Genomic DNA, 15,624 nt, shown 5'->3' with positions numbered 1-15,624 from the left:
AATAAATATGAAGCGTTTCTTTGCTATTATTACAGAGATTATTAGAAAAAGGTTTCAGTGGATGGAATTGGGCTTGTATGCGGTGCACATATTAAAATGACTTTCAATCCTCTGTAATTCAGTATTCATCTATAATAATCATGCAAACGATTGTCCACAAGGTGTCAGTCACGTCCTGCCTACATGCAGGTGTATTTGGGCCTGGGTCTGGCTTTCTTCACATTCTCTACAACGAAATATGGCATCTCAATAATGTCACTGCGTGGTGAGAGCGAGACTATTTCTGACTTGCTGACGAGCACTTCCGTGTCTGCAGAGGCAGCCTCGGCTCTTTTACTGATGTGTACTGCTTCAGCGAGTCATTCCATTTCCCTTCTCATTTGGAATAGCACAATGAATGAACCCAAATTTTAATCAGACACAGACACGGTGTGTTTAATCTGTCAGAGGAGTGTGGGGATAACGTTAACCCATATTGTATTAATTTGATAAACTGTGCCTTTATTTGTATAAAAGGAACACACTGACCTTCTTAACTGATAACATAATTTGATATTTAGCCCTGAGCACAGCCCAAAGAAACCGGAATTTAAGAAAAAGTGGAAGACTTCCTTTTTTTCTTTTATCATCATGTGGGATGATTAAAAGCTTCATGGGTACATAAAGTTCAGCTTTTGTTGTCTAATGTTCCCAGGGGTGGTATAGTGGGGAAGTTGTTTACACGGCTGCCTCACAGCAAGACAGCTCTTGGAAAAGCCGAGGCCTTTCTGTGGGGAGTTTGCATGTTTTCCCTGTGCAGGCGTGGATTCTCCTTCTTTTCTAGTTCTTGTTCAAAGTGGGCTAAAGCAGGAGGAAACGCAGGGGACAAATTGCAGGATAAGAAAGGACAATGGTTCCATATGAGGTTAAATATTTGTGCTGATTTATACTTTAACTTGTCATCCAGCTGTAGATCTTAGATATTTTATCAGCGAGCGCAGACAAAGATGTTACGATCACAATGACAAACAGTCTTAATATCTAGACCCATGAAGCCATCACAGGGCTAATGGAGAAACATACAATCTTTTCTGCCCACATTCACACCTATGGCCAGTTTGGACTATGTGTGGAAGCTACAGTACCCGGAGGGAGTCCACGCAGGCACAGGAAGAACATGCAAACTTCACACAGAAAGGCCCCAGCTGGTAACTAAGCCTTTCAAGCCATTCAAGCCTTCTTGCTATGAGAAAACAATGTTAACCACTGCTCCACCCCCATCAACCAAACTAAAGATCAGGCTGAACATGTCCTCTATTATGACTTAATATAGCTTAAAAGGAATGAGCTTGGTTCTGCTTGATTTAAATTTATCAGAGCAATAGTAATATCACTTGTGTTTAATGTCTATACCAACTTTTGAGTGTTCATTACGGATGATCTGATATCGTCGTGTTGGTGTTGTTCCCAGATCATCATGAAAATGTTGTTCCAGGTTCAACATTGCAAGTGACCAATCACATTATTGTGACGTTATTCTTTTGCACACCAACCCATTCGTGCATTTATGGAATTCCAATGTTGCAAGGACAATATCAGTTCTGCTTAGCGTTTATTAAAGGGTTAGGGTCAGGGTCAGGGTCTGTTGATCGGCGGACAAAGGCGGTTTCTCGCAGCTTAAGTACAGTTTATTGTTTTACGCCGGTTTTTCCCGAAGTCGCAAAAGTATGACATCACAACATTCTGATTGGTCACTTGCAATGTTGATCCTGGAACAACCTTTAGTATGATGATCTGGGAACAACACCAACACGAGGATATCAGATCGTGCATTCATTACGTCACTCAGAGGCGCTGTACTTGTGGAAATCTAGAGGCAAATGACCCTGTGCTGCCATAAACCATGACCTCAGGTAAACATTTTGCAATAGGTTTATGTTCCCAGTTTCAAGCTTAAAGTCTTATGAAATAAAACAATCATACTGGTTTTGTACATTATCTCTCCATCATTACAAGAAGGGCTGACAAACTGGGGCTGTCAGGCTTTTATTGCATGTTGCTAACTTATAAACGTGAGCTGTCCTCAGTTTGTCAGTTAGATCAACGCCTCACTCACAATGTCTGGTTTCAAAAAAGGCGGGATGACGATATCAAAATACTCAGCTTCAGATTTCCAAAGCAAAACTTTCAGACCAACGGGTGACGCCATGTTTTCAATTTCCATCTTTTAGATACAGACTATGAATAAACATTATATTTGTTAAACATCGGCATGTGAGCATTATTTTATCAGACTATAGGCACTTAGCCTGATACATTAATAAGTTGTTCATCTCTTTGAACAGCCTTATAGAGATGTTAGCATGCTCTAAAGGCCTAATCTTTCTTTTTAATACAGCCTATCTATCCATTTTTTTCCATTTACCCAATTCAGGGGTCTGGAGCCTATCACAGCTGTCATAGTGTCAAAGGCAGGATACAACATGGACAGGTCTCCAGGCTGTCTTTGCGAGGAAGCTGGAGTACCTGGAGAAAACATCCATGATACGCATGATTTAGTGTATATAGGGCATTTTCAAAAGTTCAGTGTGGAACATGGATTAGTTTTGACCAGCAGAGGTGAAAGAATTCACCAGGAAGTAAGAAATCAGTGATTCAATGAATAAAAAAGAGAAACAAAGTAACCATGTTTGCCCCACTGGCTGGATATTTAAGCAGAAGTGAAACTCATTAAATACAGTGAACTTTAAAACCTAAACTATTTTGTATTGGCTGAAGGCTGAACACAAAATTTGCAAAATCTCACTGGCCTGCTGTGAACACAACTCTCTCTCTTTACGTTAACTTACACAAACATGGTTCCATTCTATTAATTTAACCTTTTAGACAATGTATTTGTTTTGCATCTTTTGCATCTTTTGCGTTCACATCAGTGGCAGATTATTGGAAATAGTTCAAATGGTGCCCGTACAAGCCTGTGCAGCATATTGATGATTCACACTTGTGTCATCTTTCACCTCGTGGCCTTGTGGGTTCAGGTTTTTCCTTGATTTTTTAAAAACTCTCTGTCTGTATATATAAGCTTGTAGATGCGCCCCATTGTGATTTTCTTTTCTTCCGTTGAGCTGACTGTGTCAATCTATGTGGGGACACTACAGCTCCCATCAAGCTGGTTCTGGGTTGGTTGGCTTCTACAGCGGTTGTGCGTTCATACCTGTGTAGAAATCAGGGGTTTTGTTTGTTGGCTTGTTTAGGGCAGGAAAGCTCTGCCTATTGTAAAACTGGTTTCTCTGTGCGTTTCTCTGTCTGTTGTTATGTCGAACAAGAATGTGCCTTTTGTTGATTTCTGTGCAGTTTTTTTTATGGCTATTGTGTGTCAAAACAGTGCAATATGTGCAGTTGTATATTGTAGAATATGCTGAAAACAGTTGCTTTGTAAGTTCTGGATGTTTATTGTTTTTAAAATTGACTCATGGGAACACTAAACAGTTAAAAACCTGTTTTAAAGCTTTAATAGAAAATTAAACTCCTTGTAGCGGCGTAATTTAGAACATCACGAGATTTAGCTCAGATTTGGAGTAGAAACAGAAAGTTAGTGAAAATAAATGAACTGACACCTTCTATCCTGAGTATTTGGTTGACTTCTTTGACTGGATGGCTGAACGAAATGTTTTTTCTTCTTTATTTGAGCTGCTTGAAGGTAGCACCTTGGCCTCTTAGAAAATGTGAATGGCATTTTTTCCAGTACTTGCCGATGTACTAAGAGGATGTGATGCATGCAATCAAAAAGAAGTTCATTCCAGGCGATAGGTGTTTGTTCTTCTGGTTTATTTTGTCCATAAGAAGAAAGCAGGCAAAAGAACAAAGTGTCATGGCTCCTAGAATAAATAAATAAATCTATTATAAGCCACCGCTAGTAAAAAAGTCTAATGACAATTAATAAATAATTTCTACTGAATTGTTCAAATGTTTTTCTCTGTGTTCAAATCATCTGCATGTAGTTGCACAAAATGTGTAGTTTTTATAAGGGTCATTCATCCATCAATCCATCCTGATTAAGCAAAGGAGATTCTTCCTGTTGAAAATGGGTTTTTCCTTCCCACTGTCACCAAGGCTCTTGGTCGTCTTATTATGGGGATTTATCTGTATTATTGTCTTTATCTTACAATATAAAGCATTTTAAGGAAACTGTCATTGTGATTTGGTGCTATAGAAATGTTTAAATATATAAATGAAATTGAAATTCTGAACACAGTTGTATTCTTGATGGTGCCTCCACTGTCACACTGTTATACCTAAGCACAGATATCTACCTTGGGTTCATTTTGTCCTTCAGGTCATGATGAGTGCGCAATTTGGCTTATCGGGAGGGCAGTTTTGGGTCATCTGAGTTCACTTGGGGCAACCAAGGCTGACCAGATGGAAAGCTGGGATTGCAAGTGAATCCTTTGCCTGACTACAAGGGTCCTAAAACTTCCCAAGAGGTAATTAAATTCAAAGGTATGTTATGTTAAAAATTGTACTGTACACACGAATGACAGATTTTGTTTTGTGATCTGCTACTTGATTTAATTCTGACTTTATTTCTAGGATGCAAATACTGCAAAAATGCAAAAAAAAGCACTTGTGCACAATATTCGTAACCCCGTCTGACACGCTGAAATCTAACACAGTACACCCCCCCACCCCCCGTATTGCATCGTTTTACAGACCGCCACGTTCCTGAAGGGAATGTGACAACCTTTTTGCAGAATCGTTGTGTATGATTTCTCTAGTTCTCTGTAGCAGGGAACCCCCTACAAGACACAGTACCTTCCAGCTTTTCTGGCTCTCGCCTGTGGCTGACATTGTGCCATTGTGCCCATTTTTTCTGGTCCTTTGTATTTTATTTACAACATTCTCTCTATCCCATCCTACATTACCCAGATTCACCGGGAGGGATCTGCGCACAAAGAGCGCGTAGCCAATCGTTGGGAGACTCTGGTAAATTTCGACCAATGCCCGCGACCCTCTTATTTACATAGAGACGAGACGATCCAATCAGGAGTCAGCACAGGAGTGGATTTTGACTTCTCTGCCCAATGGCTGCAGAAGGTGTAAGTTTTGGGGGAGTGCATATAATCAACATATTATCGAAGGTGCTTAGATATTGATCCCGTATTTCGAGGTAGTTCAAATTCACCTATCTTGGCCCTTTGGCTTTGACCTTTATTTTGCTCGGTGGAGAATTATTGACGCATAAAATGCCGAAGAGAAAGGTGAGTGTCGTCCCTGCGTGCAGCACACTTCACTGTAGTTTTTTCGAGCTCATGCAATCGAGGAAAAATGGGAATAATATTTTGTGGCGACGTCGAGGCAGGTGAGGTGATGCCAAAGTTTGAGGAAACGTCTTTTCGACTGCAGCCTTTCACGCGTAGGCGTTAAACACCCACTTATTAATAACGGATATTTTATATGCGACATTTTGGGGCTTTTTTCATTATAAATGCCCTCGTGTTCATCCCAATGGCCGTTCTTGTGGTCGTTTTCCCTCCTGCCACTTCCCTGTCCACAGTGCGCACCGGTGAATGTTAGAGCCGCTGGATGGATGGACGCGTAAATGCTGTTGGAGACGTGCGCTGTGATCATTCTTCTGGGCGCATTTCACTCATATAGAAGACTTGTAGATTGCTAATAATGCGTGATATATGTAATATTAAATAAAGAAATAAAATAAAAGCCCTCCACCTCCCTGTCTAATTTTGGTTCTCCGGGTGGTGATGAATATGGCAGGCGCCACGCAGAATGAACAAACCCTTAGCCCCATGAAGAGAAAGGAATAAAGGGGGGGAAGGATCAGGGACAATCGCCGCTGTGTGAAAAGAGGCCGTGGCTCTTACTGAACAGGACTGCACGACAAGCTCCTGTGCATTGTATCAGCGCATACATGGAAATTGGCTTTTCTGTCACCTAAAAAAACGGCTATTGTCCTCGCAGATTCGCCTTTGAGGACAGAGAATGGGGGGCCTCTAGGGGCGGAGGTCGCCCACATGCAAATGATGCAAATAATGTGAATGTCAACCTGCGAGCTAAACCAATATTTTTTTTTCGGGGTTTTTTTTTCATGGTGGGAGTGGGCGCGCTTCTCTCGTGCGCCGTCCCTGCCTACCTGGAGCCGGGAAATACAGTGTCCATTAGGAGCAACAAATGACGCCCGTGTTGTTAGTTAATACGCGCCCTCCCCCGAGTGAATCGATGTTTATGGTCCATTCTTCTTCTTCTTCTTCTTTTTTTTTGCACGTAAGCATGATGCCTCCATTAAAAAAAAGGAATTAACCAGAGAGATTGTGGCATCATCATATATCATCATCACATAATGTGATTTTGGTCACGTGTGATGGAAATTGTGCTTTGATTATGTGAAACATTAAACAGTGGCTTTATTTTTTTTAAGACCATTGATTTCTAGGGGAAATTATTTGAATCCTTTTCTTAAGAAGGATTCAACTTAATTGTGATTACATTCTTCTTGTCATTCGGCCAGAATGAGAAAAACCCTCCTCCATCATAAAATCCTCAAACATTATGATGTAAATAATATCTGAGGATTCTTTTTTTTGTAAGTAATCAAAAACATGCTAATTGTTTCAGCTATTGTTACAGATGTGTTATACCATGAGTAGTAAGTGATATTTCCATGAAGACATCCTGGAATCTCTGTTTTGGTTCAGAGATAATTCACTTGTGCATGAGAAAAATTAAATTTGAACTTTTTTTATATGTTAATTTTATTTCCTGTAGTCTCCAGAGGCTCCTGAGGGCAAGGAGGCCCCCAAAGTCACAAAACAGGTAGATGCTTTGTGAGTGTGTGTGCCGTGTGTGTGTGCCGTGTGTGTGTTTGTGCGTGGCGGTGTTTCCGCGTGCTGTGTGGACTGTGTATGAGTGAAACAATACTCACATGAGGAGTTAATGATTAGGACACGTGTAACAGTCACCAAGTAGATCGTCTCGAGAGCAGTTGGCAAAGGTACAACTGATATCTCTTTCTCTCTCTCTCTGTCACTGTCTCTCCCTCGCTTTCTCTTTCTTGTTGATCATTTGTTGCTCCGGTAGCCCACCAGAAGGTCAGAGAGATTGTCAGCGGTAAGTTTCACTCTCCCCTCTCTCTGTCTTCACCTCTGTCACTGTCCACTCTTTCCTCTCAGTGTCAACCCCTCATCCCGCCAGGCTAAAACATGTCACATTACCAAGGCTCAGAGTAAAGTCCTCTCGACCTTTATGGATTTCATCAATGCAATCGCCATTTAAAAGAGCTCCATAAATGTGCTCCCAGAGGACTGGCTCCTGGCTTGGTATGCATGTCTACTCTCTGTTGTCTTTGCCCATTCTCAGTGTTGTATGTTGCACAACTTGTTGATGTTCAGGGCTGCATGACTGCCACCAGTGGCGTTATAAATTCTGTAATCATGTGGATGAAAATAAGTATTTTCCTTGATGACGTTATGCCTAATTTGTATTAAGCTATTGATTGTGAATGGCATTTTAAAACATCTGAAATATAGTGTTATTTTTATGTGGTCTAGCAGCCCTGCCGTGCAGTCATTGTGTTTGTGTGTGCGTACTTAGCATGTTAGATCCACCGGTGCTGGGTCTTTTTACCCCGTCTATTTGCATGTGCTATTGAAATCATGGGTATCAAACTGGCGAAGAACAGCCTGAATTCTCTTTAATTCTTTCATTTGAACAAAATCTCTTTTTGCCATATGTAGTCAGTCTCCTCTAATTACATGTGCAACACAATTTGTAGATAGCAGTTGTTCGTTAAAGGCCACAATTTAATTCTTTCTGATTCAAGCAACCTGTCAACATCTAGACATAGTTTTTGGCTTTGAAAAATTGTCTCAGCACCAAGAAAATAGAGAAAAAACCTGAGTTATTAATGCATTCTTTGCCTCTTTCACACTTTACAGAGTCATTTAATAGCTTTTGAGGGGCTGGTTCTTCTCTGTAAGTTTGACACCCTTGATTTAAACATTAGTTTGACATTTTGAGCCTATGTAATTCTTGCTAAGGGTTTTATGGGAAATCTTTATCACTTTCATCTCTCATTTCTGTATGCTAGATATGCTAGCAGTTAGCTTGGCTTAGCTTAGGTAGCATAAAGACTGGCTACCAGTCTTTATGCTAGGCTATACCTAGGCTTGTCCAAAGGTACAAATTAACTACTTGCACCAAAAAAATGTATGGTGTAAGTTCTTTTTTTTAAAAAAAAAAAGGGTATGTGAGACCATGTCTGTGTAGCCACAAGGTTGGTTTGTCTACACTACAAGTTGTGCGTGCCTCATTCAAGCTAACGCCAAGTAGACTGAGGTTTAGCTACAGTTAAAGTGCCTCTTATCCTTTTATTTTCAACTCTAAGTCACCTTAGCAAACAATTTCTTAGCTGTAGCTTTACTTTTTAAATTGTATCTTTAGGCAATTTGTTACTAGCAGGATTGACCCTCTTCAGCACAGTTTGTCTTAATTCAAGCCTTTTTATTTTAGATCACATGTGCTGTGTCAGACATTTCTTGAGCAAAACAGAGATATTGTGAGAGTAAATCACATGATTTCATTTCATCACAGCAGCGTTACTGTAGCTTGTGGCTTCAGGGTAACATGGTCCACACGCAGCAGCCATCTTTGCTCCCATCTGATATAATCATTGCACAGTGGTCTTAGGTCAGCCCGCATCTGATATTTAAAACGCATGGGAATATGATGAAAGCCCATGGGTTATGAAATATGGTGCAAGTACTTAATCATTATCAATATTTGGGCTACAGTAAGATCAAGTGCAGACATTTCAGTCAGCAGGCTTTGGGTTAATCTCAGTGAATAAATCTGTACAGTAAAGTAGCTGAAACTGCTTTCAAAGTGTAAAGAGAAAAGAGAACTCTAGATAATATAGATAAGAGCAACATTTCTTCATAAACTCTGAACCATGAATCAGGTCTGACAGGATTTATTTATTTATTGTAATTTTCAGAGACCTGCTCCACCCAAGCCTGAGGCCAAGCCTAAGAAAACTGTCGTCAAGGTGAAACAGATTACACACACAAACACACACGAAATTACTTGTAATAATTTGCAAATATTATATAATAATAATATATAATATTTATATGAATGTTCAAAGCTGCTGGATTGTAAAAACAAAACACAAACTGAAAACAGGCTTAACTGTGATGAGTATGTATGCAATAACTCAGGCTATTTTTTACTTGAAAACAAAGAAATGGGGGGTAGCTCAAGACTTGTGTACATTACTGTACTGTTACTGAGTTTTTACAGAATCACATCACTCTAGCTTTAACCTTATTTATATTAACTCCCAGTATATTTTGGAAGATTATATTGGTTACTTCACGGCGTTGCTCTGAGATGACATCTTAGTACTTGCCTTGAGATCCTTGGGCAGATCCTTTGTGTGCTCCAGGGGCCTGGCTGTAGCCTGAAGGGGATAGAGCATTAACACCCCAAAGCTCTGGAAAGGTCGTTTTCTGAACCATTTAAGATACAATATAAGAGAAGTCCTTTCCTGGTTTTAGTCAAGTTTGATTTTTTAACTGTAACCACTGTGTATTGACTCATTGCTGCCCTTGTGAAGCTTTTGCAATGCTGATTTAGAAAATGTTACTATAATTATCATTATATGCACATTATGTTATTCTCACTTGTTCTGTGCAGAAGGTGGTAGATGATAAGGGGGCAAAGGCAAAGAAAGGTGGCGCCAAGGGGAAGAAGGAAGACGGTCCTGCCCAGAATGGAGACACCAAGGCCAATGAGGTACGAGGAGGGGAAAATAAAAACATGATGTCATTTTTAAATAAAATGTAGGAAAATTATATTCAGTTCTAAAAATAATAATCTTTATTTCCTTATCCTGTCAATTTGTGTACAAACGAACATGTGTTAATTACAACAAATACGCCACACGTCTGTTTTTGCTCACATGGATATACCCTCACACATAAACACACACACACACAGATCTATGTGTCTCGTCCGTCTGTCAGTGTGTCTTCCATCAGAAGCACGGCTCCCTCCATGATGTCAGTGAGAGGACAGAGTGAGACAGTCAGAGTTAAGGGTATGGTCGAGTGTCTCTAACTGGTCTTTGGTATGTGTGCTTGGACACTAACGTGCTGCTAATAGTCGCGTCTGCGCTAACAGGGAAAACATTTACTCGCTGTGCTTTGCAGTGCTGTGTTTATTAGAGTGTTTGGGAAACACAATGAAGAAGTAAGGAGGTCCCGCTTGCTCTCTGTGTGCAGTGAAGTGGGTCTGACACAACTTTTTCCATTAGCAGGAAGGTTAGCTGCTGCTCACAGAGCTGCAATGTGAAATGTGCTCTGGTTCACGAACAGCTGACTCCACTATTGACCAGAGGGGTGTAGTGGGAGGTGAGATTAACGGGTTACCGAGCTATGTTTAGCTTTTAGGCAGAGTTTTCTGTGTCACTTCTGTCACTAGTGACTTTCTTTTTACTCGGCAACATTACCGTGTTTGCTTTTTCTAAACTCATAACGTTTATGTTCAGATTTTCAGTACACTTCTCAGTACAAATATCTGCTTGAGGAGTATATTTTGTATGCAAGCTGTTGAGCAATATCTTACTAACACCACCGTGAAGCTCAGCTTCAGCAGCCCAAACTGGGCGTCACGGTGTCACTGGAGTTTGCATGCATTCAGCTGGTGATGCATAAAATGTATGAATGTTTTTATGCTTGGCTCTAACCTGCTGCTAATTCTTCTTTGTGCTGCAACTAGAACCCAGGTGAGAAAACCGATCAACTGCATTTCCAAAATGATTATAACTAATTAAAACTATTGTAGATTAGAAACATTAAAAAACATTTTAGTTGACCAAAAAAATTAAAACTAATGAAAACTAAATTTTGTAAAGTTGGAAAACTAACAAAAAAAATATAGAGAAAATATTCTTAAATGTAGTATTTGTTTCTTTAGCAAAAATATTATTGAAACTCACCTGACGAGGCTTTGATGAACATGTTTACTGGATGTCCACAAGACTGTGAGTCAAAACATAAAATAATTTTAATAAAAATTTAAGACACTCCAACTTAATTAACAAAAATTAAACTAAAACTAAGCATTAAAAACTCAACTGAAACAAAAAAAAGAACGCACTCTGGAAATCAAAATGAAATAAAAATAAAAAGTAATATACAAAATACAAAACTATAACAAATCAGTACATTTGCAGGTTGTTTATTGACAGTTTTAGATGAATACAGTAAATTTGATTTTAATATAAAGTGATTTTCATATCTTCTACATTAGGTTATGGCACAGACTAAACAGACTGTACCCTGACCTTTGTTTAAAAGTATTCATTTAAAAACATCAGAGCTGTGATGTGCAGTTGTTACGTTTCTAACCAACAACAGCACAGCGAGAGTGCCAGGTAGGATTATGTTTCTGCTCTGTGCGCTTGTGATGATCACCGATTCCCAAAATGATCCTTTTTCTCAGCACCACTGTCGTCTTGTTTGGTACAGTGTTGCATTGCACTGTTTTATAATCGGTGCTCAGTCAACTGACTTGTCTGATGTGCCTGAGTTAACAAAAAAAGTTGTTAACCACTATTGTGGTACCTGTTGCCTCTGAGGGTGTTAGGTTTGGTCAAACCAACTAACACAAAGAAAACCTGGCTGTGCTGAACTTAGCTCTCAGAGGAGATCGCAACAAAAGTATTGCTAAGTCAGGAGAGAATGTAAAAAGTAAGTAAGATAAAATAATTGTGCCGCTGCAAAATTTTAGCTTGAAAAAAACGAGTGATGAGTTGAGCTTGAAGCTTGAAGCTACTCATTGGCAAATGAGGTCATATGTTACCTTGAAACTCATGAACACCGACCTGCCTGACTTTGTAAATTTCTTATTGAAGGTTGACTTCGGTCGAATCGCAGTACTGATAGTTCTGCTTTTATTTACTGGAGGTTTGAGAGGTCCATAAATAGAAATCAGCCACTGCTGGCAGTAAGTGAATAAATGTGGTGTTTTGTTGGGGAAATAAATTGAGCCATTAAAGAAAGAGCCTGACATTTGGATAAATAAGTTGCTTTTACCTTATGAAAAAAAAAATTATAGCACTTTCTCTGTGTGTCTGTACAGTACAAATTAAGCCAGGGTTAGCTTAGCATAAGCCATTTTTACACATGAACAATGGGAAGAATCAGGCTGGGGTATTTCTGACAGTTCTTCTTTCTGACATGTAAACCACAGCAGGAAACAGTCAGCTTCAGATGCATCTACCCTACCAGAAATACTCCATGTGGTTTAAGGTGATGTTCTGCCTGGATAGAGCAGTTTGTGTACTCATATGCACCTTTGTTGGGAGATGTCATGAAAAGTTCAAAGCTGCAAAGTGGATGTTTAAACCCCTTTAAAGTCTGAATGCCCATAGAAGTAGCTTGTTGGTGTGTTCAGGTGAATCTTGACAACTTTGGATGGAGCCAGGCTAATTTTATTTCTGTATGTGGCTTTTATGCTAAGCTAAGCTAAGCTATCTCCTGACTGTAGTTCATTTCTAGCCAACCACCTGCTACTTCTGGCTTAATATTCAGCATATAGTGATAAAAGTTGTGTCGAGCTCATAGATGGCCTTGATTCAAGTGCTGGAATAGACTGTTTACTGATCGGGAGGTTGGTAGATTGATCCCTAGTTCCTCCCATCTGTAACTTTTTGTCAGTATAAGCACTAATAGGCTACATTTAAGAAGTGCAGTCTAAGAAAAGTGAGTGGTACAGCATTACAGCTTGACCAATAAAGTATTTTTAAGACCAATACTGATACCAATATTTGGTCATTTAAAAGTCTGAGATAAAAATCATGATAAATAAGTCAAAATATTTTTTCTTTAGGATACATGAAATATATAATTTGTCATGAGTAGTAGGGCTGCGGCATTTAGCAACATCCACAATAATCCCGTAGTATTATTATTATGTAGTAGAAAAATGTCATATCACAATATCTTGCTTATCTTGTCATAAATGACTCCAGCAAGTAATGCTAGCTGCACTCCGTATGAGAGGAAAAGCAAACGATGGGTGGAAATTACTGTACGGAGCTAATAAAAAGCTTCGTTCAAGATACAATGGAGAAAATATTTAACATTTTTATTACGTAATTTATTTTTAGTTATTGTTAAAGTAAAGCGTTACGCAATTATTTTATACTTAAAATGTCCGGTGAGGAAACTACTTAGGCACGTTGTTTAAATACTTCAAACTAGGAAGTGTGCCATCAGTGCCAACGGCTCATCGGATACAAAGGATGGAAAATGTAGAAACGCAGCCGTCTGCAAGCATCAATAAAATGTAGTTCAGTGTTGTTTTTTCTCTGTCGTCAGAAATATCATCATTATAAATTTTCTTGAAAATTTGAGGAAATATCACCCACCCCTTATCTGTAGTTATTTATTTACTCGTTTACACTCTGCTCAACTCTGCCGTTTGTTGTGTTTGTGGGGTTCCAAACATTTGTTGCCAACTTGGCAGTTGCAGAGTGCTAATAGCTGGGCAAACCGTGTTCCTGCCGTCTGTTCTTTACTTTTTAAATTTTCATTTGTTGGTTGTCATAAATGTTTATGCTGATAGACTGGTAAAGACCTAAAAAGACATGCGCTAGACTGAATGTAAAGAATCAAACAAGACTTCTAGGTAAGAGTTTAGTTTATTTTACAGACTTAGCGCAGTCTCACACCCAAGATGTGACCTGATGTTTATCCTTTGCTACACTCAATGTTTAAAGACAGTTTGACAAAATGCAAGAAGACTAAAATAGCAACTAGTTATTGGCATCCCCAGCAGAAAACGAGGAAACGATACGACAAAAGTGAAATAAATCAGGTGCTGATTTAGCTCAGTGGTTGGGGCGGCAACCAAATGCTGCCAGGCCAAAGCGGCATCGGGTTTGCTTTTGACCCGAGCTGCTTTGGTGCATGTCCTACCTGCTCTCTGTCTTCTCTTCAGTGAAAACTATCTAATAAAGGTGTGAAAAAACACATTAGCTCAACTTTTAAAATATTTATAAGCCTAAAATTTCTACACAGACAAGCATCCCTATAACTCCCTGTAGTTGTTAGCAAAACCATCCATTTAACTCATTTGAAAAGCCTTTTACTCTACAGACAATAAACCAAAACATTAAGTGATCTTTATGCAAAATAAGATTGGATCTACACTGTTTGAAGGGTTGCCTGCAAAGCATCGGCAGACCTCAACTTTGACTTTTTCCAAGTTGCATGCAGACAAACAAGGGTCTGAAAAGGCTGAAGCTTTATTACTCGACCAGCATGTTTCAGCCTGCAGCTTTGTGGACGACCCTGACCACAGTCTTGTTCAAGTAATAAATCTCTCGCTGTTGGTTACAACTTACTGGTTGTGTTTTCCCCTCCGTGTACCTCATTGGCCCTCTTACGTCTCCTGGGGTAAATAATGGCTACACCTGCATGTGTGTTTTTCACCTCCAGGTAACTGAAGCAGCAGAAGAGGCGACCGAGGAGAAGGCGTAAAGGCACGGGCGCGTCCATCGACTCGCCCCCTCTGACTCCATGGCAGCAAAGCATCTTTTTTTACTGACGATTTTGTACCATGCTGAATTTTTTTTAGACTTGTGATAGTAGAGATGGACAACCAGCAGCCCCACCTCCCGTATCTTCGCACTCCTTCCCCCACCTCCTGTTTTTGCTCCATTCTCCCCCCAGCATTCTGTATTGCTATACTGTATGCCTCTTAGAAGCAGAAAGGCAGAATGAAGTGGTTTTTATCAGACAGCTGCAGATGTTCTTTGTTTTGCCCGAGAGGAGCTGTAAACAAGACTTTTTTTAAATCTATAAACCGGCTCTACCTTCGTTCGTAGTTATGCTTCTCTATAATACATCACTTACTGGCACTTTGCCTGCAATCACACCATGATGTAACCCCCTTACGGCTAAGGTGAGCACATCAACAGTTTGGTTGCAGAGCCACAAAAAAACCAGTTCCACAGTCACCATGGAGAACATCTGCAGCTTTTTAAAAATCTTACTTTTTAGTCACCACCACTGTGTTTCACATAGCTCCTTTTGTATGTGTATACTGGAGTGAATGTGTTTGTGAGTCTCTGTGCTTGACTTTGTTTCCTCCCCCTTTCCTTTCCTTTCTTTCTTTCTTTTTCTCTCTCCCCTGAACGCCTTGTCCTGCAGCAGAGTGACATAGCAATAATGAGTGGTGCTTCTGTTCTAGACGGCTCTATTGGCTTTGGACCCTCTGGGCTTCTCTGAGTTTCATCCTGTTGGGAGAATATTTTGAAATAAAAGAAAAAGTTGATGTCTCGTGGGACTCTTTTTTTTTTAGTGTCTCTTCACTCATTGGTAAATAAAAACATTGTGAAATAGGTTCTGCATTTGGACAGCAATGCCATGTTTTGTACTTCCCCAGACACTAGTAGGCTGTATTTTAACTGTATGCCTGCACACAGGCTGCTTTTCCTCTCTGTGTTCAGGTTTTACAAGTACTTTTTTTAACCGACACAAAGCTGCCACTCTGTGTCTGTGTGCACTTTTGTGTGCATGTGTGTGAGGTCGCCAGGGGCACGTGGCTGTGTTAAATACAACT

The 15,624-nt window shown here is 39.8% G+C and overlaps 1 protein-coding gene across 6 annotated transcripts in view; it reads left to right on the top strand.

Annotated features, from left to right (window-relative positions):
* Window positions 1-15,341, top strand: part of hmgn3 (high mobility group nucleosomal binding domain 3) — a 41,840-nt gene extending 26,499 nt beyond the window's left edge. The window contains exons 3-10 of one of the 6 annotated variants that reach the window (XM_085134010.1): window positions 4,316-4,463; window positions 4,906-5,237; window positions 6,760-6,807; window positions 7,072-7,101; window positions 8,987-9,037; window positions 9,688-9,786; window positions 9,991-10,090; window positions 14,499-15,341. In XM_085134010.1, the coding sequence (XP_084990136.1) occupies window positions 5,223-5,237; window positions 6,760-6,807; window positions 7,072-7,101; window positions 8,987-9,037; window positions 9,688-9,786; window positions 9,991-10,090; window positions 14,499-14,506 (351 nt within the window). In that variant the 5' untranslated portion in view covers window positions 4,316-4,463; window positions 4,906-5,222 and the 3' untranslated portion in view covers window positions 14,507-15,341. Of the gene's footprint in view, window positions 1-4,315; window positions 4,464-4,905; window positions 5,238-6,759; window positions 6,808-7,071; window positions 7,102-8,986; window positions 9,038-9,687; window positions 9,787-9,990; window positions 10,778-14,498 lie in introns of those variants that run through there. The other 5 variants (XR_014869579.1, XR_014869580.1, XM_085134012.1 and 2 more) reach the window with 5 other exon arrangements.
* The last annotated feature ends 283 nt before the right edge of the window (window positions 15,342-15,624 follow it).

The sequence above is a fragment of the Neolamprologus multifasciatus genome, chromosome 15, assembly GCF_963576455.1.
Source record: "Neolamprologus multifasciatus chromosome 15, fNeoMul1.2, whole genome shotgun sequence".
Classification (NCBI taxonomy): Eukaryota; Metazoa; Chordata; class Actinopteri; order Cichliformes; family Cichlidae; genus Neolamprologus; species Neolamprologus multifasciatus.
The sequence above is the reverse complement of the archived record's forward strand: the minus strand, read 5'-3'. Positions and strand labels throughout refer to the sequence as shown.